Source organism: Pogoniulus pusillus, chromosome 8 (assembly GCF_015220805.1).
Source record: "Pogoniulus pusillus isolate bPogPus1 chromosome 8, bPogPus1.pri, whole genome shotgun sequence".
Lineage (NCBI taxonomy): Eukaryota > Metazoa > Chordata > Aves > Piciformes > Lybiidae > Pogoniulus > Pogoniulus pusillus.
Window position 1 is genome coordinate 7402175 of NC_087271.1, and position 27321 is coordinate 7429495.

The 27321-nt window shown below is 42.9% G+C and overlaps 1 protein-coding gene across 1 annotated transcript in view; it reads right to left on the reverse strand.

Moving 5' to 3' along the window:
* NR5A2 (nuclear receptor subfamily 5 group A member 2) overlaps positions 1-27321 on the reverse strand; it is a 95009-nt gene that overhangs the window by 20591 nt on the left and 47097 nt on the right. The window contains exons 5-6 of the mRNA XM_064148276.1: positions 21114-21233; positions 6987-7134 (exon numbers count right to left, since the gene is read on the reverse strand). Coding sequence (XP_064004346.1) covers positions 6987-7134; positions 21114-21233 — 268 coding nt within the window. The remainder of the gene's footprint in view (positions 1-6986; positions 7135-21113; positions 21234-27321) is intronic.

The following is a 27321-nucleotide window of genomic DNA, read 5'->3' on the forward strand; positions in this document are numbered from 1 at the left end:
AACCTTCTCAATTTCTATTCAGGATATTTCAAATCTGATTCCTTTTAACCATAGTCTTTGTTATTTTATCTGTAGGTATTTCAAACAATGTTGCTTCAATTCAGTTGTACCTTCCATAGTGTCTTTATTACTCTGGATTTCCCCACTATTTACAGAGGGAGATAAGTATTGTTTTTATTTACCAGATACTGTAGTTGAGATATCATTTAAGAGACTTCAAAGCTCTGTAGTCAGTAAATAGAATCAGAGGCAGAATTAAAGACCAGAGGGTTGATTTCTCTGTTGGGCAGTGCTGGCACCATGAAAGGAGAACGCTCCTCATGAGATGATTCTGAAATGAGGTTTTGTACATATTTGTTTGCTTTACTCTCCCAGAGGATTAAAGTAGAATAGTTTAGCTCTTCTCGTGGCAAAAAGCCTGACTGCTTTGCTTTAAGACCCACAGAAGAGTTAAACCTTCCAGGGGCAGAGTGGTTACTTCACTATTCTCCTGGCCCTCATCATCTCTAAGAGACTTATTCCTTCTTTCCAAGGCACTGGGGGATATGCAGCACCAAGAGACTGTAAGATTGCTGACAACTGCTCACATCAGAAGTTACCCAATTTGAACTTGGCAAACAGAGAAAGGTTGTCAAAAACTGTGAAATTTAAACTTCTTGCCTATGAAATTTATCCTAAAAGATCTAGAGAGGAGAAATGACCTACTTAATAATCACTGTTACTTCCTTTAGCCATCTGCTCAGTGCAAGCCATAGAACTTCATCCAGAAGCTGGACATCAATCAAATCTGTAACTTTTGTTTGAGCTGTATCATAACTACTTAGAAAAGTGATCATCTTGATTTCAGATTTCAAGAAACAGTCTCCATTATAGTCTGAGATGAGGTCTTCCAAAAGACAATGATCTTCACCTTTACTTTTGTCTGTTTCCAATATAATTAATCCTAAACTACTGGTACATAGCTTGTCCTGAAACTGTGTTCTCAATGCCTTCCATGGCATACACACAGGAGCCACTGTTTACTGGATTAAACTTTTACCAAATGCTGCATTGCCTTATCATACCACATCTCAATTACCACAGCAAATGGAGCTGCCAAGGTACCCTTTCTGCTCACTGCTTCCCTATCATTTTGCATCTTCCCTTACCTGGGCTACGTCTGACAAACTGTTCACGTTCAAAGTCTTGTAGCTGTTCCTTCCTTAGCTGTCATCAGTTATTCAGCATCTTGAAGCCATCCATGACTTTCCTCTGACTTGCCCACAGTGCTATGTCTATTTCTCACTCATCACCCTTTCCAGACCATGTACTCTGCTTTCTCTGCTCTGCCTCTCACATCTATAGGTAGATGTCAGATCTACCTATGTGCCTTTTTCATATTTCCTCTCAAAACTTTTTGCTGTGAAATGAGAGACAAGCCTGGGCTGCAAGTGTCCTGGAATTGTACCTGTGTTCTTTGCCCTGTCTGCTCATCAGCAGCTGTCCATCATCACACATGTAGATTGTACATTTTAAGGGAGCACTTTAAAATGTCACTTGCCATTAAGGATTCCTAATCATAACATCAGGAAATTTTACTATGAGTAAGTTTGTCCCAGTGAAAGGATCATCCTAGCTAGATGTCTCAGTCTGCATTCTCTAATTAGGCAATTTTACTATGAGTAAGTTTGTCACAGTGAAAGGATCTTCCTAGCTAGATGTCTGTCTGCATTCTCTAATTAGGCAATTTTACTATGAGTAAGTTTGTCACAGTGAAAGGATCTTCCTAGCTAGATGTCTCAGTCTACACTCTCTATTTCATGGCTTCTCTGCAGATGAGATGCTAATTTCAAACAGTCTACTTGAAATCCTGGTAGTACAGCAAAAAATAACCAAAAATACAAGAGGGGCAAATAGTTTGTCAGAAATCAAGATGTAGAAAAGTGTCTTTAACTAAATCTTGGTTTTCTCTATTAGTCATCTGTCAGCTAATAATTATATTCAGTCCCTCCCTTGTTATAAATACATATTGATTAGTTTTAAACTCTCAGCTTCTGAATGAGTTATGTCTGGTCATTTCACCAAGAAAAAAAAACCTCCCTAACACCTATTATACTGCATTTAATTAAGACAAGCACCAGCTTTATGTACTGTTATTTGCTTCTGCCAAGTCTCTATGGTATAAATATCGAGCAGTCACATCTCCTGAATACTAATCGATCCTTCCTGACTTACAAATGATTACATAAAGTTTAGGAGATGTTTCTTTGCCACTGTTATCCTCTGATGCTTACTGTGGTCAGACATTAGGGTTGAGATAGGAGCCTGGATATGTGCAGTAACTATTTTTCTGAAGTAAAATGTAATATGGGGAAGCCTCCAAGGCCTGGTTGGATGCTAACTGTGCAATCTTGGGTAGCAGAATGGAGGAATGTGAGAAAAGTGTAAAGGCATTTCATAAATCCATCTCATAATAACTACCCAGTGATACCTGTGTATTATAAATAAATAAATATGTATTAGAATGGTTTAGGTTGGAAGGGACCTCAAAGATCATCCAGTTCCGACCCCCTGCCATAGGCAGGGACATCTCCCACTAGAACAGGTCACTCAAGGCCTCATCCAACCTGGCCTCGAACACCTCCAGGGAGGGAGCAGCCACAACCTCCCTTGGCAGCCTGTTCCAGTGTCTTATCACCGTCACTGTAAAGAACCCTTTCCTAACATCTAGTTTGAATGTCCTCTCTTCCAGTTTAAACCCATTACCCCTTGACCTGTCATAGCAAGACCTGGTAAATAGTCCCTCCCCAGCCTTCCTGTAGGCCCCCTTCAGATACTGGAAGGCCACTAAAAGGTCTTTTCAAAGACTTCTCTTTTCCAGGCTGAAGAGCCTCAACTCTTGTACCCTGTCCTCATAGCAGAGGTACTCCAGCCCTCTGAGCATCTTCATGGCCCTCCTCTGGACTCACTCTAACAGTATGATGTCCTTCTTGTGTTTTACACCTATATAAAAACAGGTGTAAAATGAGTTGCATATTTAGAAACTACCACCAGTACAAATGGCTGGGGTGACCACTTAGAAGACTGAATTACACCCTAAGTACTGTGTATCAGTGTGAGTAACAAATGAACACATATGTGGTAACAGGTTCATCCCTGAGCCTGTCCAGCTCCATCACCAGCTTGTATTGGCCTGCCAAGGAAGGCTGCCATGTGATCCTTTTCCCTTCAAATTCCCATCACCTACTTCAGGTCCTGGCTGAACAGTACTTTGTGAAAACAAAGTTGTTGTGAGCTTGGTAACCTGACAAACTTCCCCAAGAAGACAGTCCCTGAAAACTACAAATGGCTCACACCTACCCAGTGTGAGCAAGAGGACAGCTGAACTGGCACTCAGGGATCACCTAGATCACTGACCCATCTTTGACAGTGGCCAGGAGCAGATGCCCTATGGAACAGTGTAAGAAGAGGAAAAGCTTTAGAGTGGTATCACACAGGAGCAGACACTCAGACTCCAGCAGCTACAGGCTAGCAAGAGCCAGAAGCAGTAGTTCCCAAATTTCAATGGATTTTCTGCCATTATGTTCTCCAGGTGGCTTTGGTAACCACATCCTCTACATCTTGGAGCAAGGAGTGCCACAGCTGGACAACACAGTGGGCTGAAGAATGAATTCTTGCATTTTGAGCCACTCACCTGGTAGTTTAATTAGTTTTGTTCTACTACTAAAATACCAGAAAGATGGAAGGAAGCAGCAGCTTTCTGGCTAATTCCTGTTCTTAGTAAGTACACCTTTCATGGGCTGTGCTCTGCAAAGATAGTGCAGTCCTACTAGAGAGTGTAAAGAGCAGTTCTGCATTTGTTGAAAGTATACTGTGATTATTTGGAAGGCTGCAATAAAGACATATATGCAAAACTTGTTAGGTGGTGCCTTCCTGTTTGTGTTTCACTTAGGTGTCTATATAATTATGCAGCAACTGGTTCCTGTCCAATTTTCTAGTGTGCTCCCCTTTGGTTCTGATAAAACCTCCTGCCTCACTAATTCCTTTATTTCATTCTCCTGTTCTTTCTGTGTCTTTAAGCAGTAATAGTTCTACAAAAATGTAACCTTTTTAATTGTGTTTTGTTTTGCTTCATTTTGTTTTTCAGCTGCAGAATGTTGCATAACTGCATTGATGTGAGTTCCTTGAACCAGGTGAAGCAGAGCACATGACAGGTTTTGTGCTGCTACTCCTTGGGTGCATATTTGCAGGAGGCTCCTTCTAGTCCTGAGTTTGGTGAGGGTGCAATCTGCCTTGAAAATGTTTCATACCAGCCTGTTTCATTTGCATGGAGATCTTAACAGGCATATTTTTATTTTCCAGAAGTGCAATTGGTGGAGCCCAGCACCTCCAATACCTCCTCTCATCCCAGCTCTGACACTTCAGGTAGAATAAAAGCAAAGAAATATCAATTTCCTGCTATTTCTCTTACTTAACAGAAACAGGAATAGAGCATTGTGGATCCAGATGGATTTCTGCTGAACCCTTAAGTAAGGCTGTGGTTTGTTTGAAAACTGAGTTATTTTTTGGTTTGGATTTTTTCTTGCTTGGCTTTGTTTAAACAAAGGCCACTGTTTGCCATCCACAGTGATTAAACCTTTACCATTTCTAGAGAATCCCCTTGTCTCATGCTAAGTGAGATGTGAGATCAATAATGGCTCTGCAATTATTTGTCCATTGATAAAGCCTTCATTTCTTAAATGAACTACATTTATCCATGTCCTGACAATGATAAGGGAGCAGCACCAGTCAGCTGCTGCCTAGTCTAGCATTTACCTCCACAGGCAGACAAGTGCCTGGACATGGGTCAAATGATGTCTAACTTTCTTCCTATTGGCATTTCACTTTACAAACTGCTCTAATGGGAGGTTTGACAAATCATCCTTGCTGAGTTCAGATAATAAAAACTAGCAGGACAAATGGGAAGTTTTGGTAGAGAGAAAGCAGTGGCTGATTTCAGGTTAAGTGACCAGTCTGTAAAGCTACCAGATGGTAAAATGAAGAGATCTGTTGCAGCAGAAGGTGATGGAAAGTATCCCATGTAAGACACTCATCTGGTTCTTCAAGCATCATTCATTTGAAAATGCTAAAAAAAAAAACCTATGTGAACTTTATTCTGTGATAGGAAGCACATCAAAGAAAAGAATGAGACAAATTTAGGCTCCAGTAGAAACAGTATGAAATTCTGTTTGGCTCTAGTGATGCCAAGATTGCATCTCTGTGGAGCATGCCAATCTATTTCAGCCCCAGAGTCAGAGAATTCAGCAGGAAATGTGAAGTGGCTTCCTTTTGTCTGAAATGTCCAATTCCACTTTCTGACAAAGAAAGGAGTTTCCAAACTGATGTCAAATTTGGTGGTGAAAATTAGAAAAGATGAATTTAACTGACATGTCATCTTCTATCTGAAAAAAGTATCTTGATTTCAAGCAGCAATTAGCAAAGACAATTTGTACTTATTTGTATCTGTAACTTTTGGTAATGTGTACCATAGTCTATACTGGTTATATGCTACAGAAAAATAAGGTGCAGAGGCCAATGGGATGAGATTTAACACGGCCAAGTGCAGGGTTCTACACTTCGGTCACAACAACGCAAAGCGGTGCTACAGGCTGGGGAAAGAGTGGCTGAAGAGCAGCCAGGAAGAAAGGGACCTGGGGGTACTTATAGATAGTAGGCAAACATGACCCAGGAGTGTGCCCAGGTGGCCAAGAGAGCCAATGGCATCCTGGACTGCATCAGGAACAGTGTGGCCAGTAGGACAAGGGAGGTTATTCCTTTATACTCAACGCTGGTTAGGCCACATCTGGATTACTGTGTCCAGTTGTGGGCTCCTCAATTCAAGAGAGATGTTGAGATACTGGAATGTGTCCAGAGAAGGGTGACAAAGCTGGTGAGGGGCCTGGAGCACAGCTCTGTGAGGAGAGGCTGAGGGAGCTGGGGATGTTTAGCCTGGAGGAGGCTCAGGGCTGACCTCATTGCTGTCTACAACTACCTGAAAGGAGGCTGTAGCCAGGTGAAGGTTGCTCTTCTCTCAGGCAACCAGCAACAGAACAAGGGGACACAGTCTCAAGTTGTGCCAGGGGGAGGTCTAGGCTGGATGTTAGGAGAAAGTTCAAAGAGAGAGTGATTGGCATTGGAATGGGCTGCCCAGGGAGGTGGTGGAGTCACTGTCCCTGGAAGTGTTCAAGCGAAAACTAAACGAGGCACTTAGTGCCATGGTCTAGTTGACTGGACAGGGCTGGGTGCTAGGTTGGACTGGATGATCTTGGAGGTCTCTTGCAGCCTGGTTGATTCTATGATCTTTCAAGGTCCCATCCAGCCCCTGACATTCTATGATTCTCTGATTACGTGTCCTCCTCACCAGTACAAAACAAACTACCCTTTAAAGGTTACTTCCTAGACAGGTCTGTTATTATCATTAACTTACACTTTAAGAGTTCCTTTCACTTTAAAAACTGTAAGATGCATTCCTGATGTATGGCTTATGAGGTGACAGCCATCACATGCAAAGAAGACTGGTTATACTTACCACAAATGCCTTTGTAAAAGAGGGATATTTCAACCATATCCCCACTCCATCTGCTTTATATATCTGTATTCCTTATCTTAGGAAAACATGGCAGTCTGTGATTCTAGCTGTCCTCTAGACTTTCTAATAGCATTTTATCCTGAGCTACTCAGAAACCACATCCAAAAATAAAGAAAGCTTAAAACAGCCTACTAAATTACATAGGTTTCAGGAATCATTTCCATAGGAAGCCACTTTCAATCCTTATATATAGTTTTCCTGCAAGGGCTAATTAAAACTACCACAAAACCCCGGATTAATGTGAACCTCATTAAAGGTATCCCAAACCCATGTTTTTCAGGAAAAAAAACCAAACACCACAGCAAAATTTGTCAGTGGCTTTAGGAAAAAAAAACCCCATAACCACACTTATTCAGCATGAAGAGTGGAGTGTACTTACCTAAACTAAACAGCACCAGGAATTTGAGACATACGAATTCTCGTAGATCAAACTGCAGGGAACGGAGCTTTGCTACCAGCTCTTGTGCGTGGCTCATGAGGTTGTTGAGGGTGGCTCCAGCCTGGGATGCTATTACAGAATAATCCACCTGTGAAAGAGAATTGCATTGCTGTTTGGTTGTCACACCTGCAGTACCATTTTAGGACCTTTCAAGCAATCACATATGGATGGATACAAGAATCATAGAATCAGCTAGGTTGGAAGAGACCTCCAAGATCATCTAGTCCAACCTAGCATCCAGCCCTGTCCAATCAACTAGACCATGTTAGCAAGTCCAGATGATTTTATGTCTAAACTGATTTTAACAATGGCCTATACTGAAAATATGTGATTAAGGGACATCAGCATCTCCCTTACAAAGAGAGACTGACAGACCTGGGGCTGTTTAGTCTTGAGGAGAGAAAAATGAGAGGATAAATATCTCAGGGGTGGGTGTCAAGTGGAGGGGGCCAATCTCTTCTTGGTAGTGCACAGTAGTAAGACAAGGAACAATAGATACAAACTTGAACATAGAAGGTTTCACCTCAACATGAGGAGAAGAAACATTTTTACAGTGAGGGTGACAGATCCCTGGAACAGGCTGCCCAAAGAGGTTGTGGAGTCTCCTTCTCTGGTGACTTTCAAAACCCGTCTGGATGCACGCTGGTGTGGACTACCCTAGGGGATCCAGCTTTGGCAGGAGGGTTGAACTCCATGGTCTCTGGAGGTCTCTTCTAACATTCTGGGATTCTGTGATTCTATTATTAGCCCATAAATCTGCCTGGTATGTCATAGCAGTGTGAGTATTAGTTTGTCTGTATTAGCTTTTTTAGAAGCTTTCTAGATGAAAACTGCATGTGACACTGGTTGCTGTCCCCATATCAGCCTCCTCTATTCACTCAGTGTCTCTAGTTCTCATTGTAGTTGCATGACCTTAGGAAGAAAAGCTTTGTGCCTATACTGAGTGCATCACCCCAGAGGGACATAATGGTATTCATGGGAAATTGTCCCATGTCCGTAACTTGGCCAGAAGCACCTATTCAAGCCCAGAAATGTCGGTGTATTCCCACAGGAAACAGAGATATTGTGTGGGTGGTTTTTGTTCTCCTTAGCTACACAGAAACCTGGTATTTGTTGGAGTCAGTTCCAACAGATTTATTTTGGAGAGCCCTCCCCTGCTAGCGAAGGAAGAGCAGGCAGGTGTGTGACACAGGCCAGCTGGACTTGCATTGTCCCAGGCAGCAACCACAGCACACAGAAACACTTTCTCTGAGGTGAGACAGAAGTAGGACTGTTCTGGTGCTCTGCTGTCCTTGTCATGCTGTCTATTTATCTTCGAGGGAGGCTAACCTCTCTATCAGCTTTCCAAAGTACCACTTGTATATACAGACCCCACAGAAAGCTGGAACTAATGCACTGCATTAGAAAAGGTAATGTTCACAAGCTTGTCATAAGTGACACACCGCTGGGCCAATCCTTGCATCTCAGAAAGCCTCCCCACTGCTTGCACACTGAGACTTTCCTGGCTGATGTCAGTTCCATTAAGAGGAGTTTTCAGGCAGATGGCTGTATCAGCCTCTGCCACTCAGAGGTGTGCACGTGTTGTCTTAGGATGTCCAGTGGAGAAATGCTCTGGTTCCACAGCCTACAGGAACACTGTGATGTGAAGGTGAAGTGCAGGGCTGGGCTGTACTGGCTCTGAGCAAGGGCTATGTGACCAGTCAGCTCCAGTGTAGCAAGAGCAGCATGGAGCAGGATGCAGCTGGTGTATCAGGAACCTGGGTGATCTGAGCAGCTACTTCAGATGAATGGCCTTTAGCTTAGCCCTGTTCTCACCAGTGTGATAGGTAACTCCTACAAGCGCCACTGCCCCATGCAAATGCCCAGGTGCATTGCTTATTCCTGTGATGAGCCACTCCTGACCAACTGGCTGAGCCCTAAACAGATTGTTGAAACCTTTTCAAAATGCTCTAATATTACCAATGTCTTTTTGCTTTGGGAGCCTTCCTTACAACAGGGAAACTGCCATCCACCCTTCATGTAAGCACAGAATCAACCAGGTTGGAAGAGACCTCAAAGATCATCCAGTCCAACCTATCCCCCAGCCCTATCCAGTCAACTAGACCACGGCACTAAGTGCCTCATCCAGTCTTTTCTTGAAGAGTCTGCCTCTAAACCAAGAATAAGCGCAGTGCTAAGTGCACACTTGGAGTTAAGGTTTAAGGCACCAGTACTCTAGCACCATCTTTAAGGTCTCCCATTATAAGGTGGTTCATGAATAATAGTCATGACTCACCAATGAAACACACCAATACAGGAGAATTTTGGTTTTCCATGCACTGATCCCTTAAAATGTATTTTTAAAAGATAACTGTTCAGGAGTTTCTCTTTTTAAAGATGTCTTTTGATTTTAAAACCATTGACCTGATTTTGTTCAAGCTTAAACAGAATTAAAGCAAGACAATAAAAAAGTGGGAAAACTTTACACCTGACAAAATTTCAGCTGAGAAAGAGAGATGACTGAAAAGAACTAAAAATAACTCCTCCTAGGGATGAGCTTAATATAATCAATAAGTTGCTGATTTTTAATAAGACATTTTATTTATATCTGCTCTTAGTGCTCCCAAGACATTGACTGAAGGCAATGTACAAGAACAATGAAGTTACACATTTTTTGGTGTGGATGTTAAGAATAACACCACTTCAACTCTGCAAAGCATTTCAAGTTGTGCTTGTACTTCAGTGAAGCCAAGGGACTAAGTGTAAGCATCCATTCAGGTAGGTTTTATTGTGCCCTGTTACACCTGGGAAAACTGAAGTAGTGACATGAAATCACTTACCAAGGGATAAAGATATCTGTGACAAAACTAGGATCTAGTCTTTATAGGCTGAAGATGAGCCAGCAGTGTGCCCAGCTGGCCAAGAGAGCCAGTGGCATCCTAGCCTGCATCAGGAACAGTGTGGCCAGTAGGACAAGGGAGGTTATTCTGTCTCTGTACTCAGCACTGGTCAGGCTATGCCTTGAGTACTGTGTCCAGTTCTGGGCCCCTCAATTCAAGAGAGATGTTGAGGTGCTGGAACGTGTCCAGAGAAGGGTGACAAAGCTGGTGAGGGGCCTGGAGCACAAACCTTATGAGGAGAGGCTGAGGGAGCTGGGGTTGTTTAGCTGGGAGGAGGCTCAGGGGTGACCTCATTGCTGTCTACATCTACCTGAAGGGACATTGTAGCCAGGTGGGGGTTGGTCTCTTCTCCCAAACAACCAGCAATAGAACAAGGAGACACAGTCCCAAGTTGTGCCGGGGAAAGTATAGGCTGGATGTTAGGAGGAAGTTGTTGGCAGAGAGAGTGACTGGCATTGGAATGGGTTGCCCAGGAAGGTGGTGGAGGCACCGTCCCTGGAGGTGTTGAAGAAAAGAGTATATGAGGCACTTAGTGCCATGGTCTAGTTGACTGGCTAGATGGTCTAGTTGACTGGCTAGGGCTGGGTGCTAGGTTGGACTGGATGATGTTGGAGGTCTCTTCCAACCTGGTTGATTCTGATTCTATGATTCTATGATTCTTTGGAAATTTCAGCCAAACCAGCTTTCATCAACTACATTCTAGTTCATCTCTTACTTCTATCTCTTTCTATATATACACTTATATATGCTTCTTTATATATAAGTATATATACTCACAGAAATGCTACAGGAAAAAAGTAACCTACTTCAGATACTTTTAACTTCAATAACAGTTTGACAAAGTGACACTAGTCAACTATTTCATATTAAGAAACTGGTCACATAAAGATAGACTTCAACAACTTAATTCCCCTTTTGTAATTGTAAAGGGGGGGGGGGGGGAGACACAACTCAGAATCCCTCACTGAGGTTCCAGTTTGTGGGGGGAAATATGAAATATTCTCTTCACAGTAAGAAGTTGTGTGGACGTCAAGAATATCCATGGCTTTAGTGCAGTGATTTCCAGTTTATGGGGGAAATATGCTATTCACAATGAGGAGCTGTCTGGATGTCAGGAATATCCATGGCTTTAGTGCAGTGATTCCCAGTTTGTGGGGGGAAATATGCTATTCACAATAAGAAGTTGTCTGGATGTCAAGAATACCCATGGCCTTAGTGCAGTGATTCCCATTTTGTGGGGGAAATATGCTGTTCACTTCACAATAAGAAGTTGTCTGGATGTGAGGAATATCCATGGCCTTAGTGCAGTGATTCCCAGTTTGTGGGGGAAATACGCTATTCACAATAAGAAGTTGTCTGGATGTCAAGAATACCCATGGCCTTAATGCAGTGATTCCCATTTTGTGGGGGAAATATGCTGTTCACTTCACAATAAGAAGTTGTCTGGATGTGAAGAATATCCATGGCCTTAGTGCAGTGATTCCCAGCTTGTGGGGGAAATATGCTATTCACAATAAGAAGTTGTCTGGATGTCAAGAATACCCATGGCCTTAGTGCAGTGATTCCCAGCTTGTGGGAGGAAATATGCTATTCACAGTAAGAAGTTGTCTGGATATGAGGAATATCCATGGCCTTAGTGCAGTGATTCCCAGTTTGTGGGGGGAAATATGCTATTCACTTCACAATAAGAAGTTGTCTGGATGTCAAGAATATCCATGGCCTTAGTGCAGCAATGATGCCATAATGGAAAAACCCAGTAGATGCCTGGATCTCCCACCATCCCTCTACTGGAGAGCTCTTGGGCAACCTGCTACTCTTTCAGGTGCATTTAATATTTGCAGCACCAGCAAATTTGTCTGGGAGGCAAGTCCTCATCTGCCACTCACCAAGAGCAGGCTGTATTAAATTTTTATATTTATTGACATTTCATTACCATAATTGACTGCAGTTGGTTCTCTAGTAGAAGGCACAGGGCTGCCTCCTAAGCAGGAGAATTGGTCCCTTGAGTAGGATTTGCAATTAAAAACAACGCAGAATGGATTTTTTTTTTCCTTTTAATTGTGTAAATATGATGAGTTGAATTTTCAGCTTTAACTAGAGAATACTGGGTGTGCAGAAGGCTTTTTTTTTCCTTTTCAAGAGTGAGCAAAATTATAAGTCAGTGGAAAGACGACCCCCAAAGGTGTCAATCAGTTGATACAAAATCAACTGTGCATGAAAAAGCCTCACTTAATGTCTGTTCTGAAAAAAGTGGTCACATTAAAGAGTATTCTGCCCTGCTTGCTCAGTCCTGTATGCAGACACTGATACTAAAAGCTATTATTAGTTTGCCTTCCAGATCATGATTTAAAATGCTTTTAAAAGGCAATGATTAAACCAGCCTGGATCTGGAGCAAACTGTTTAATGGCATGCTGGAGTCTTAGCGTTGCCTTTACATCGTACACATAATTTCACTTGGAAAAAAAACAAATCCACAACCCAAATAAATTCTTCTTACTTGTCAATTATACTATCACATTTCACAGATGATGATGATGGTACCTTGACTGGCAGAAGCTTTGGTGAAGCTTCCACATAACCTAATTTTAGAAGTTAAAGGACAGGCATCAAGTTATGCCTGCACAGACAAATGGAAGTGTGAATTCCTCATGCACCATTATACAGAGCTATCTTGCATGATTAATACAGTCATGATGAGGAAGTAATGAGAGAGGCTTAATTGGATTAGCTTGGTACCAAAGCAATACAGACTGAGCAGCATGGAATAATTGACAATGCTTTGGGTGCTTAGACTGGCATGTTTAAAGTTAGTATGGACTGCACTATATAATGTTATGTTGCATACTGTGCTGTAGCCTACCATTTGCTAACTCAAGTACCTAAATCTCAAACTAGATATTCAAAACCTCTGCTCTGCTGCCACCTAACTTTGTGCTCAGCTCCACCTTCCACCAGCCTTTTGGGTGCTGAGCTGCTCCTACGTGTGCCTGGGACTACCTAAGTCATGACAGTGGTAAGTAACTGGCAGGGGCGTTGGAACTGGATGATCTTTGTGGTCCTTTCCAACCCTGACAGATTCTCTGATTCTAAGTAACTGTGTGTCTGGCTCATGACACTGATCTTAGCGATGTGGCTTTCACCTACCTAAGGCAGCAAAAATGCCAAAGGCAGGATTTCTTCAGCAGGCCAGTGGCAGGAGCCACTGAGGCATGGGAAAGTTGAGGTCCAATCTCCAGTCTAAAAAGTATATTAAATCAATAAGGCTATAGCCTGGGCAATTAGAGCACCTTTCTGAAAGTGAGAAAGATGAAGTTTCTTCAGGTAAATCTGGAACATCTTGTGGACGTCTTCTGATCATGTTATCAGGCCCCAGCTATCACTGAATGCCATTCCTTTCAGCCAGGATAGGAATTGTGCAAGTAAGGAATAAAGCCCTTGCTGTGGCCAGATACAGTACCTGTGTACTGTGCAAATGTTCTGGCAGACTATGGTAACTTAAGTTAGTGAAAAACTGATTTCATGTTTAGTAAATTAGGTCACTGTGTGTTTGAGGCACGAAGGCAAAGGAGGCAGTAAGTGCCTACATGCAGCAAAAAGAGCATCCTGCTCCTTCTTGCCCTGCCACAGTCAACCCTGGCCAGCACAACTGGCTGCTGCTGACGGGGTGGGGGACTGCTCCCTCACCACTCTCTCCTTGGTAACAAATTTAATGGAAGGCCTGGGGAGTGGCCTGCAATGGTCTGCCCTGGGATCTGAAGTTCTGACCCTGGGAGAACCTGTGGGTTGGCTCTAGTCTAAGGTCATGTGAGTGGATGAACCTTTCTCTTTCAGAAGGATGCATTCAGCACAGTATGTATCAAGGAAATTTATTTACACAGAATCACTCAGAATCACAGAATGTTAGGGACTGGAAAGGAGCTCAAAAGTACATCTAGTCCAACTCCCCTGCCAGAGCAGGATCCCTTGTACCAGATCACACAGGAATGCATCCAGGCTAGTGGTGTTCAGACATGAAACCATCAGCCAACTTGCCAGCACTGGCCAAATGACCAGCATGTTGGAAGTTCTGCCCAGTTGTTATCCAGAAGCCTCTGAGAAGAGGAATCTAAGATGCAGTTGTACAATGAAGTGTGTGTTTCCCTTTCCTATAGAGAAGTCAGACAAAACATTTCTGAGGGACTCTGACTTTTGTGTGCAGGTACCAGCTGCAAGCTTCAATATTATTCAGGTACCTTTTTAACCATCAAATGAAGAGCCAAATAAATGCACCAGGGCAGTTAAGTAAAAGGTATGTCTAAGGAGATATGTGTCCTTGTTTTCTGTTCCCTTCCAATGGACATCTAAGAATGTCAATGCTGCAAGTATCACAGTATCACAGTATCATCAAGGTTGGAAGAGACCTCATAGATCATCAAGTCCAACCCTTTACCACAGAGCTCAAGGCTAGACCATGGCACCAAGTGCCACGTCCAATCCTCCCTTGGATGGCGACTTCACCACCTCCCCGGGCAGCCCATTCCAGTGTCCAATGACTCTCTCAGTGAAGAACTTTCTCCTCACCTCAAGCCTAAATTTCCCCTGGCGTAGCTTGAGGCTGTGTCCTCTCGTTCTGGTGCTGGCCACCTGAGAGAAGAGAGCAACCTCCTCCTGGCTACAACCACCCCTCAGGTACTCTCCCACTCCTTCCTGAAATATATATTTCAGTGGCAACTACAGTGGATATTAAACTAATCTTGAGAATTTCATAACATTAACACTTTCACTAAGAAACATTCAAAGCCATATTCGTGTTACGTTTCAAAGCAAATGAAGCTGGAAAAGCACTTTGAAGAAGAGGCCATGTGCAAAAATTGAGGAGGACTCAGCATGGACAAACCCAGCAGATATGCTTGTGTCAGGTTTGGGTATATTAATTAAATTTGTGATGACTTATACAGCGTAAGATGCTTGTCATTTTAACATGATGCACAATAATAGAAGATAATGAATTAAGCTGCCAGTGGACCTTTCCCCTAGGATGATGTTATTGTGCTTGCTAATTAGCTGTAATATGCAAATAGTAACACTCCCAAGTACTGCTTTTCCTTTGTCTAACTTTCATAAAAGGTAGTATATCTATGCCCTGTAGCTGACCATATAGAGATTAATTTGCATTAGACATAATCATAGGATCACAGACTCAACCAGGTTGGAAGAGACCTCCAAGATCATCCTGGACTGGATGATCTTGGAGGTCTCTTCCAACCTGGTTGAGTCTGTGATCCAGTCCAACCTAGCACCCAGCCCTATCCAGTCAACAAGACCACGGCACTAAGTGCCTCATCCAGTCTTTGCTTGAATATATTGCTGATTGATACCCACCTGAACATGAGCCAGCAGTGTGCCCAGGTGGCCAAGAGAGCCAGTGGCATCCTGGCCTGCATCAGGAATGGTGTGGTCAGCAGGAGCAGGGAGGTCATTCTGCCCCTGTACTCTGCACTGGTTAGACCACACCTTGAGTACTGTGTTCAGTTCTGGGCCCCCCAGTTTAGGAGGGATATTGAGATGCTTGAGCGTGTCCAGAGAAGGGCGACGAAGCTGGTGAGAGGCCTTGAGCACAGCCCTACGAGGAGAGGCTGAGGGAGCTGGGATTGTTTAGCCTGGAGAAGAGGAGGCTCAGGGGAGACCTTATTGCTGTCTACAACTACCTGAGGGGTGGTTGTGGCCAGGAGGAGGTTGCTCTCTTCTCTCAGGTGGCCAGCACCAGAACGAGAGGACACAGCCTCAGGCTGCGCCAGGGGAGATTTAGGCTGGAGGTGAGGAGAAAGTTCTTCACTGAGAGAGTCATTGGACACTGGAATGGGCTGCCCGGGGAGGTGGTGGAGTTGCCGTCTCTGGGGCAGTTCAAGGCAGGATTGGACGTGGCACTTGGTGCCATGGTCTAGCCTTGAGCTCTGTGGTAAAGGGTTGGACTTGATGATCTGTGAGGTCTCTTCCAACCCTGATGATACTGTGATACTGTGATATTCATGTTCCAAGACATGTGATAACAAAAGTATTGTTAAATCTCATCTAGATAGATTTTTAATCTGAACTGTTAAATTCTCCACTATGCTGGCAGTGACTATTGTGTTTTTCAAATGGTTAGTAATACTGAAGTTATATTCAGAAGATATCTAACCTAGAGTACCAAGGAATCCATTTATTTACCAAAGTCATTCAGTGCCCTCTAGATTTGACCCCCAAATGCCTGTACCTCTTTTCTGCCTACTACTTCTGGAATTAAATCACTAATTCCCAAGAATGTAAGATGCAACAGCTTTCCATAGCTGCTAGCCTTTCATCCCTATGACTAGCCTATGTATTTTTACTCATTTCTATGCATGCCAGCTCCTTTCTTTTGTCCCTTGGAGATGCTTCTTCCTCTAACTGTCTTGTAACTTTGCACAACAGCAGTACTTCTGAAAGGAGCATCTTTCCTTGTGATATAATCATCGGAAGCCCATAGTTTGAAAGTTCATCTGCCTCTTCAGTGACAAGGTCATCTTTCCTTGAACTTGCAAGTCTGCTCCCTGGACAAACAGATTCTCCAAAGACCTCAGCAAATACAGCTCCACTGGGATAGTGGAAGCCTTCTTTGCACGTGGGTAAGTGAAACAGAGGTTATATTGCCACAGAAAATTCCCTTGTCGCCCATCATCACCACATTTTAATACTACAGCATGTTAGGGACTGGAAGGGATCTCAAAAGATCATCCAGTCCAACTCTCCCTGCCAGAGCAGGATCACCTATACCAGATCACGCTGGAATGCATCCAGGTGAGTCCTCAGTATTTCCAGAAAGGGAGACTCCACAATCCCCCTGGGCAGCTTTCAGCTCAGCTGGAAAAATCTGCAACATATCCCATCTAGGGAGGAGTTCAAACCACAAAATTCTGATCTAAATTGAAGTTAAATTTTTACTTGCTTCAAAACATAATGCCGGCAAGACCTTGGTTATCTTTCATGCCCTTCTCTAGTGCTATGCTTTAGAATACAAATCCAGATGGAAAGATGTATTTGTGTGGTGACTTCAAATCAGTGGTTTCAACAATCCCCTCCCCAAAATAATCTGAGATTTAGGAACTTTTCTGGGTAGCCTTTTTAATCTGAAAAGCTTTGACCAAACTCAGCAGATGAAAGAACTGGCAGCAGTTAAGTGTAGCTATGAACAAAATGAGCAGCTTGTCCCTGGGCAGCCAAGCCTATAGTTGTGTGTTGACTGCTGCGTGAAAACACCTAAACAATAATCTTCCATACAGAGCTTTAGTATCTACCCTGTGTGTGCTGAATGTAGGAGGCTTCTGGAGCAGAAGATACAAAAGGCAAGTGCTAAAGTCAGAGAAACTGAAGTTCTATAATTAGAAATGGTCTGTTAAATTCCATGCCACATGGCAAGCCTACAAAACTTGGGAGTGTGGAAAGGACATTGACAGTGATTTACAATTAACCACCACACTGCAAATCACTCCTTAGCTGTTTTCCATTATGAAATTTGGAGAGTTGTAAAACGCATTTGTGCTACTTTATTTCCTTTTGAAATGGTAATTGCTACTGCTGTGGGGCAGCACTTAGTGCAGAAAATGAAGTGTGCAACATAGAGAGGGACTTGTTTCTGAGGAAGTGCTGAGGAATTGTAATGATCTGGGAAAAAAAAAGTGCTTTCTTGAAACATGCAGAAACAGAAGAGCTTAATTTATGAAACTCCAACCAAACAAATAGCAAAATAAAACAAAGCACAGTCTTGCTTTTGTGCAAGCACCAGTGCTTAACACTTTGCTGCTGAGTGGACTTTTTTCCCCATCCAAGTGGGAGCAGTGGATCGACACAGGGTAAAACTCGTAAGCCAATGGCTTGAGGGAAATGCAGATGTATGGAAATGTCATAGGAATGCCCTAAGGGAACAGGTTTTGAGCCACTGTGTTTGAACACTATCGAGCCTGCTTCCTACCTACTAGCCAATTTCAGATACTTACTGCAGAAACGACAGTGGTATGGCCCTGAGGAGCTGGATGGAGTTTGACTTTTGTGTCTGAGGAGCAGAGGCTGTGCAGCCTAAATGGAGAAAGCAGGTATGTTCTAATTACGCAGTGCTAAGCTCCCCTCCTTGCAGCTTCCCCCTTGTAATTGTAAAAAGGACTGTGTTTATGAGTAGCTTTTATGGAGGTATGTATTAAGGAAAGCAAGAAGTGAGGCTTCTGAGGTCTTAAATTTGCTAACTTGTGACAATAATCGTGATCTCTCAGGTAATAAAGTAGGCTATCTCACTCAGGTCCTCAGTTTAAAGTTAATATATCTGAAAGCCAGATGACTGTCACTTTGTTCACAGTGCTTTGCTGGTAGCACTAAACAAAAACATCTGCAGCACTTTCTATCATAATTGTCAGAGTGCTTTCTACACCTTCATCAATTAATTCTTATGAGCTGGTGGCATGGTTATTTCCCTTTTTCTGCTGCAAGAATTGAAAGGGTCAGGGCAGCAACTGGAAAGCATCCAGCATTTAGTGCAATAGAAAAGTCTCATAATACCTGCTTCTGGAACTGTGGCTTTCCACAATTGTTGTATTTTAGTTAGGCAATACAGAGTACAGAAACAGTAGTATCTGTCCTTACAGAAATACATTTTAGTTAGTTTTGCTTCTTAGAATGCCAACAGGATGAGATGATGATGGTCCATCCTGATGCTTCAGAAAAGGAGTTGGCTCAGCTTGACTAAACAAGTAACTTGCAACTGAGCTACAATGCAAAAAGGCAGTGTACGACAACTGAAGCCAGGAATGGCTCAGGACAGGTGACTTAGAAGCACTGTCCAAGCATGTAGGGGATATTAAAAAAGTTAGTGTTCAGCTAGAGCAGACACTTGCAAAGGGACTTCAAATTGCTGGTTAGAGGAAGAACAAGGCAAATGTTGGACTGCTACTGGATTCAGCTGGCGACTTAGTGGCTGCAAACAGACCATGGAATGAGGTACTCTGTGTCACCCTTGCCTTGGTGTTTACTAAAATGTTCCCAGAGTCCTTGTGCTTTGCAGCAGGGCTTGGGGAGGAGAAGAATGACCAGCACTGAGTCATTAAGCTTGAAAATAAGACTTATTTATAAGCTTGAAAAAAAGACTTAGACTAGAACTAAAGAAAAACTTTCTCCCCATAAAGATAGTCAGGGAGTATGGCTGACTGCGTAGGGAGGTTGTGCAGTTTCAATCCTTTGGGGTTTTCAAAGCTCTACTGGCCAAAGTCCTGAGAAAACCTGTTTGAGCCAGGGGGTCAGACTAGAGATTCCTTGAGATTCTGTGATTTCTGGATTCTGTGACTTTAAGATATCTACAACTCTGGCAGTTCTAGATATTTTACACCTTCTGGTTAGCTCTCCCAGCTCTGTCCATCTAAAGAAAAGAAGTTCTGCAATGAATAATTTCCACTCAGGAAAATAGTTTCAACAGGTAATGTTTTGAAGTTAATGCTTTTGAATAACCAGTTGCATACAGCATGCACACCAGCAGAGCAGCACTTCTGCAGTAAGTCAGCTCCCAGGGGGCTTGCTGTGAGCACATAGACACAGTCAGTGCAGCTCTGCCTGCTCCTGGAAGCAATCTGAGTTTTAATCCGGGGTGACAGTGGATTTATGTGTAGATTTCAGACTCACGCCAGTTTCAAAATCAGCAGCCAGAAACTGCATGGTTAATTCAGGTCCTGTGTCTCCCTGTTTCTCCATGAGAATTTGTGGTAGGAGTATGTTCTTCAGCTGTCAGCAACTGTCAAATGGGAAAGAGTCCATCCATAAGGGAACAGACTGACTGTCTGCTGTTGTAATATGGATTCTTGATGTCCAAGCAGCCCAAGTGCAGAGAGGAACATACAGAAAATTATGGCATCATCTCTGAGTAGTTGCATTGACTTCAAAATTCCAAACTTCAGCACAGGATTGTGAAATTGTGTTGAAAAGAAGATGTATTGAACTTAACTGACAAACCTGGGGCAAAACCGGATGTATACAGTCCAATTTAGCCAGGTTTTCATTTAGCTGGAGCCTGTAACTCTGCCTGGAGATATACAACTTCTGAAACCAGCTGATGATTTGCCAGCAGTGCATTTAATAGGCATCCTGCTACCTGTTGTCCAACAGTGATGAAATGCTTTGCTTTGCCTTGAGATCTTGTACAACTGGGGTTTTTTTTGCAAGAAAACATAGAAGTGGCTAATGAGGTAAGAATTATTACTATGGAAAAATGGGGACAACGGCTAGAATTTAAGGGTATTTAGAAGATGTCTCTAATGATTTCTGTGGGACTTCAGCACTCAGTACCTTCAAAAACTAACAAATCGCCTAACAAATGAGATACTAATTTAGCAGTTCTCTCAGGAACAGAAAACTGTCAGTATACTTATAGCTTTATAAGCAAAGGAATGAGCAAGCATCCTCTGTGGTAAATAAAATAACTGCTGGTACAATTGTCCATGTCTTGCAGATGATGAAATGGAAAAGGAGGTGGTGGAGTCACTGTCCCTGGAGGTGTTAAAAAGAAGACTAGATGAGGCACTTAGTGCCACAGCCTAGCTGACTGGATAGGGCTGGGTGCTAGGTTGGACTGGATGAGCTTGGAGGTCTCTTCCAAGCTGGTTGATTCTATGATTCAATAGCACCAGTATAAATCAAGAATAACACAACTAATTAGAATATATAATAAATATAATAAGCCAGTACAACTTTATATCAGATGGGTCAGTGACCTTCCACAAAGGGGAAGGAGTCAATTCCATTGCTGGAATTTGAGTTTTCCCACATCTTTTCTTGAACAAGTCAATCCTCCTGAAGGGAAAATCAGCTATAATTGCTTAGACCTAAGACATTCATTCTGGGAGTGTTGTTGCTGTCAGAAAGCATTTTAGCCCTGAGGAAATACAACTTTTTGATAACCACTTCTCATCTGCTAGTTTTCAATCACTGAAGTATGCAAGCATATTTGAAAAACCAAGTGCTTGTGATTATATCTGCTTTTGCAAGCTTAACTGCCAGCATCAGAGTAGGAACAGAGTGCACAAGTCATTCTACCTACATGAATTGTGCAGAATCTCTGAGAGCACAGGAGTGCTTCTGACCTGGTTAAACTCCTGCTCTTTAAACATTATTACTATAAAGGCACCAGTCCTTCTCTGAGCCCACAATACTCACTTGTTGCCCAGTAACCAGCAGGATGGAGCCTTCTTTCCCGTGTACCACTTGCCGGTAAATGTGATCTAGAATTAAGAGTTCACTCCAGCAGTTCTGAAGCAACTTCATTTGGTCATCAACCTGTAAAGCAAACACAAACGTTGGTGGCATCACTCTAGGAGTAAGTCTTTCATCACGCTGCGGAGTCAGTCCTCCTTTAAGCATCTGGTGATAGAGTTATGAGAACGGAATGGTACCAAAAATTATCCACCCACAAAATTTCTATCCTTAGCTAATAAGCAGGGCACTGCTGAAACTTTTATTCACAAAATGTACAGACTATTTACATCTGATTATATCCTAAGAAAGCAGAAAAATGGCACTGTTATGGAAAGTAATATTTCATAGATAATATTTATCACATATTATATACAATGTATATAATATTATATAGAACATTATATAGATGTTTAATATATATTTATATATATTATATGTATTTATATAAATGGAAACAGGGCATTATTTTTACCCAAAACAAGAATAGCAAAAATAATGCTAAGTAAACCTCCCCATGTTCCACATTCTACAGCCTCAGCTTCTGTAAATACCAAGAAATCTGCAGAATCAAGACAACAAGCCCCAGGCAAAGAGAAATGTGACAAGTGGAACCAGATGATAGTTCTGGCACAGAGGAACCAGATGAAGTTCAGTAAGGACAAGTGCAGAGTCTTGCATCTGGGGAGGAATAACAAACTCCACCAGTACAGGCTGGGAGGTGATCTGCTGGAAAGCAGCCCTGTGGAGAGGGACCTGGGGGTCCTGGTGGCTAAAAAGTTAACCATGGCACAGCAATGTGCCCTTGTGGCCAAGAAGGCCAATGGGATCCTGGGGTGTATTAGGAAGAGTGTGTCCAACAGATCAAGGGAGGTTCTCCTCCCCCTCTACTCTGCCCTGCTGAGACCTCATCTTGAACGCTGCCTTCAGTTTTGGGCTCCCCTGTTTAACAGGGACAGGGATCTGCTGGAGAGGGTCCAGCAGAGGACTTAAGAGGATGAGTAGGGGACTGGAGGGCATGGCTTATGAGGAGAGGCTGAGGGACCTGGGGCTGTTTAGTCTGGAGAAGAGAAGGCTTAGAGGGGATTTGATAAATGTTTATAAGTATCTGAAGGCTGCCAGGAGCGGGGGGGGGGGGGGGGGGGGGGGGGGGGGGGGGGCGGGGACGGACACAGGCTCTGCTCACTTGCTCCCTGTGACAGGACAAGGAGCAATGGGTGTAAGTTACAGTACAAGAGGTTCTGCCTCAACACAAGGGGGAACTTCTTTACTGTAACTTCTTTACAGAGCACTGGAACAGGCTCCCCAGCGAGGTTGTGGAGTCTCCTTCCCTGGAGACTTTCAAGGCCTGTCTGGATGTGTTCTCTGATCTGTGTTAGATAGTATTGTCCTTCTCTGGTAGGGGGGTTGGACTGGATGATCTCTTTGGGTCCCTTCCAACCCCTAACATCCTATGATCCTATGAAGTGAGGTAAATAGCCCCTCTCAGAACAGTTGTGATGCTATAAAAGAACACTTCATATGTAGAAGCTCAACAGTTCTAGGATGTGCACAAGGCAGCAGTGAGCAGTGAGCCCTATCGCTGCTCTTACTTGGCAACAGAAAGGACATACTTGGCACCCAGCACAGGCAGCCTACACTGAGGTTTTGTGCAGTATTATTTGGAATGTGCACATTATAAGACAAACAAAGTCTATCACTAAGCTGTCTCCTATTGCAACTGGACTGCATTCAGATTTATTCACTTTAAAGACTCAAAACCAATGAACACTTCCATAGAAAGGGGAGAAAAGAAAAAAAGACTATGAATTTAATTCAGAAGGCATCAATATCCTCTGGACCTGTTTTTACTTAAATTACCAATTTTTCCTAAAATTGAACAGTCTTTGACCTAGACATGTGTCCTAAAACTGTTACAGTAGTGTGCATTAGCCTTGCTACAACTAAATTATCTGGTGTGGATGTAGTAACAGCATTTACATAGTTAAAAGGATGCTAAGAACCTGCTAAGAACGTTTCAATAATTGCATCATTAAAAGTCCTATAAATCAAAAGTACAAAAGAAATTACCAAAGAGAACAGTTAAGCCTAGAATTTCTGAGACAGGGAACACCTAAAATTGTCTTTCACGAGTTCCAATTACAATCACTTTAGAAGTAGATTCCAGATTGCATTACAAGGAGCAGTCTTGCATGAGCTGAATTAGATAATGCAATAGATGTTTTCAAATTTTATCAGCTATGACCTAATGAATTTCTGAACTTTATTCTTTCAAGCTTGTTTTAGGGCTGTGTGATAGAGAAGGATCTAACTTTTGTTGCTAATTATTGTTTAGTGTCGTCTGTGAAAGCTACTGGTATTGTCTTACTCTTTCAAGTCACTTGCCATATAGCTTAGACTTTAATACCTTAAACATCAAAGTCTCTGTTAGTTTGCATTCATTTTAACTTCTCTTCCCTCCACTCACAATCTTGTCCCATTTGTTCTTGTCCCAGTCTCCTCCCCGTAGGTACCTGTCTGAAACTGGGCTGTGCAAGTGAATTAAGAAGCAGATTGAAATAGCCGGTAGTGAGAAAAGGGCAGGAGAACTCATACAGCAGATCATGCTCTCCTGCACAGCCTAGGGGCAGGGACACCTCACTAGATCAGGTTGCTCAGTGCCACATCCAGCCTGGCCTTAAAATCATCCAGGAATGGGGCTTCCACCACCTCCCTGGGCAACCTGTTCCAGTGTCTCACCACTTCTTCCTAATACCTAATCTGAATCTATCCATGTCTAGTTTTGCTCCGTTCCCCCTAGTCCTATCACTACCTGACTCCCTAGAAAGTCCCTCATCAGCTTTTTTGTAACCCCCTTCAGATACTGGAAGGCCACAATAAGGTCTCCTCAGAGTCTTGTCTTCTCCAGACTGAACAGCCCCAACTCTCTCAGTCTGCCTTCATAGAAGCAGAGTGTATTACTGAGCCAAAGTAAAGCTAGTGCTTTCACCAACTCTGCCATGCTCTGTCCCTCTGCTGCCTGTGCCCCTGGTAATTCCATTCTTTACAGATCACAGAGTGAGGCTGATTTTGTATTAAACATCTTTTCCTCTGCCCAAAACATGTACTTGGCTACAAAACCATTTCAACCAAGTGACTTGTTAGCTCAAGAGGATAGCAAAGCATCGCATCGATAAACTCTCTATCAAAACTTGGGCCAGGCTTAGAAAGAGGCATTATTTGAAGAGAAAGTTTGAAATGTACAGCTTCTGGTCCTCTTGGCTTTTTTTAATGTGAAACTGTTTAGTGATCTCCTTTGTACAACAAGGTGTTAGAGAAATTAAATAAGTCATGCTAACGTGGTAATTGAGCATGGTAAATTAGCATTTCACATAAAGCTACCACAGCTTACATCTGAACAACACAAACTATGAGACAGTTTAAATACTCACCATCCATGTCATAACAACTCATACCTGAGTAAGAGGTCAAGCATTTGATTCTATTATAAATGACAGATTTCCAGCTCATCCATCTGTCTCAGCCACAGGCTTTTGAAAACAAACTTCTCTGTACAGGTTTGGCTTTCTGAAGACCCCAACAGCAGCTAGTTTGCAATCAAAGCTTACCTCCCAAGTTTTATCATATCATTACCCAGCCAGTGCTGTGAGAACAGTATGAGATGGCAAAATCACACAGACAAAACCGTTTTGCACATAGTCTCTTCCTGCTGTTCTACAAGAGCCATGAAACTAGCAACAGTGAACATCTGCTAGCAGTTCACAAAACCTGCTCCTCCGTATTCACTGCAATTTAACAAGTGAAAGTCTATAAAATGGACAACATAAAAAGCACAACAGGCATCGAAATACAGGATTGCCTTCCATTGGATCCAGCTGGTAGAGTAGCAGAACACTTCCAAGCTTGCACCAGGAGGAAAGAGAGATGACTTTAAGAGGGTTGGGAATTACTAAAACATAGGGCAGGTGATCAATTCCAGCCATGTAGACATACTTTATCTCTGCTAATTATTTATGAAGTGAACAATAGAAAAACAACACTGATCACACTGGACAAAAAGAGTTAACACATCACTTCTTATGTTAGAATGAAGTTTATGATGTGTTCAGTCAGAACACAAACACCTTTGTGTTTCTGTGACACACCAAGTGGGTTGCAAAAGCATATTAACTGGCAGAACGAAATAAACAGCCTTTCACCAACACAAGCATGTGCCTTAAACTGACCCTGTAGGCAAACAGACTTAAGTTTTGGTGGCCAAAGTGAAGAGTGAGTTCTGGAAAGGAAGACCCTCTGCAGGAAAAGCACCCTGTGTGACCCCAAGGCAGAGCGTTCTAGTCTGTCATTACAGGGTGAGCTGGTGAAAACATAAGGGTATGTAACCAAGATAACACAGCTCCCATTTGGGACTTTCCACAATCAAAAGCTCTTTCCATCACATTAGATAATGAATTAGAAACAATCTCATAAACTTGTACTACTGTCTACACTTTGAGGGTTTTCAGTTTGTGGAGACCTTTATTATCAATGTTTTAACAACAAGAAGAAAAAAATTGCCCTTTGTCCCAGCTACTGGAATCATAGAATCAACCAGGTAGGAAGAGACCTCCAAGATCATCCAGGCCAACCTAGCACCCAGCCCTATCCAGTCAACTAGACCATGGCACTAAGTGCTTCATCCAGTCTTTACTTGAACACTTCCAGGGACAGTGACTCCACCACATCCCTGGGCAGCCCATTCCAATGGCAAATCACTCTCTCTGTAAAGAACTTCCTCCTAACATCCAGCCTCTATCTCCACTGACACAACTTGAGACTGTGTCCCCTTGTTCTGTTGCTGGTTGCCTGGTAGAAGAGACCAACCCACACCTGGCTACAGCCTCCCTTCAGGTAGTTGTAGACAGCACTGAGGTCACCCCTGAACCTCCTCTTCTACAGGCTTAACACCCCCATCTCTCTAAGCCTCTCCTCACAGGGCTGGTTCCAGGCCTCTCACCATCTTTGTTGCCCTCTCTGGACACGTTCCAGTATCTCAACAGAAAATGCTCACACATAAAAATTGAGCATCATATGGCAAACATCTGGCTGCTGCAAGAACAATCCCTAAATCTGCAGCTGCTCCTTGCCATAACAGAACACTGACTCAAGGATAACGTAACCCATTTCTTAAGCAAGTTGTCAAATGAGGTACCTATTTGACAGCTACATAGCCTCAAGCAAAGTGTTGTGTCTACATGGTTAAATTTAGGTCCTCTTCAGCCACTGGTATTCAAATGAAGGCACACTAGTGAGTGTAGCATAAATGGATTTTTTTTGCTGAAGATACAGCTTTAAAGGAAAAGATGTGGAGGAAGCTAAGGGAGGGCTCATGACTCAAAAGAAACAGGTATCACTTCCAGCATGCAGGCTGGCATGAAAGACTAATAATGTTAGGAGTATGAAAGGATCACACTTGTGAAAAGGTGGCAAGGGAAGCAAAAGAAGAGACTTTAAAGGTTAGGAATAGGGAGACAGTGAGAAGTTGGACATCAGGTAAATTCTTGAAGGTGAGGATAATGAGACTGGGCAGAGTCAAAGGGTTTGTGTGACAGTGTGTGATGCTGCTGGGCCAGAGAAGCAGCTTTTACTTTGTGGCAGAGAAGCAACAAATGGTGGTTGTGGCCAGCATAGGCAGGAGGAGTCCCCAGAGATGAAAATGGGTATGGACATTGTCTACTTTCTCAAACAGTAGGAATACAATGGTGGAATAAGGAGTAGATTTCTTCTAGCACTATCACACAGCAATAGGTAAATCCCACTTCCTAGACCATAATCCTGTCTACCTTTGCTTACAGCAAGAACAAGGAAGCATGTTGGAATTTGGAGTCATCTGTAACCTTGTACCTCATGCTGTTTGGACTATTATAGCACATTCAGAATAAACTAAGGTGTCAAAAAAGGTCCTCCAGCATCTGAAATCCTGATGGGTAAACAGGTAAGAGATAGGAAACGAGATACTGCACAGTCAGTTTGTCTGTGCAGTATTCACGGACAGGTATTTTGTGTACAGATGCATGGCAGGATATAATGCACGATATTCTGATAAGGTTTTAAGACTTTGCCCTTCCTGTGTTGACCTGGAAATGTATCTCTAGTGACCTGATGGTAGAAATGTGCACAGTATCAGTATTCA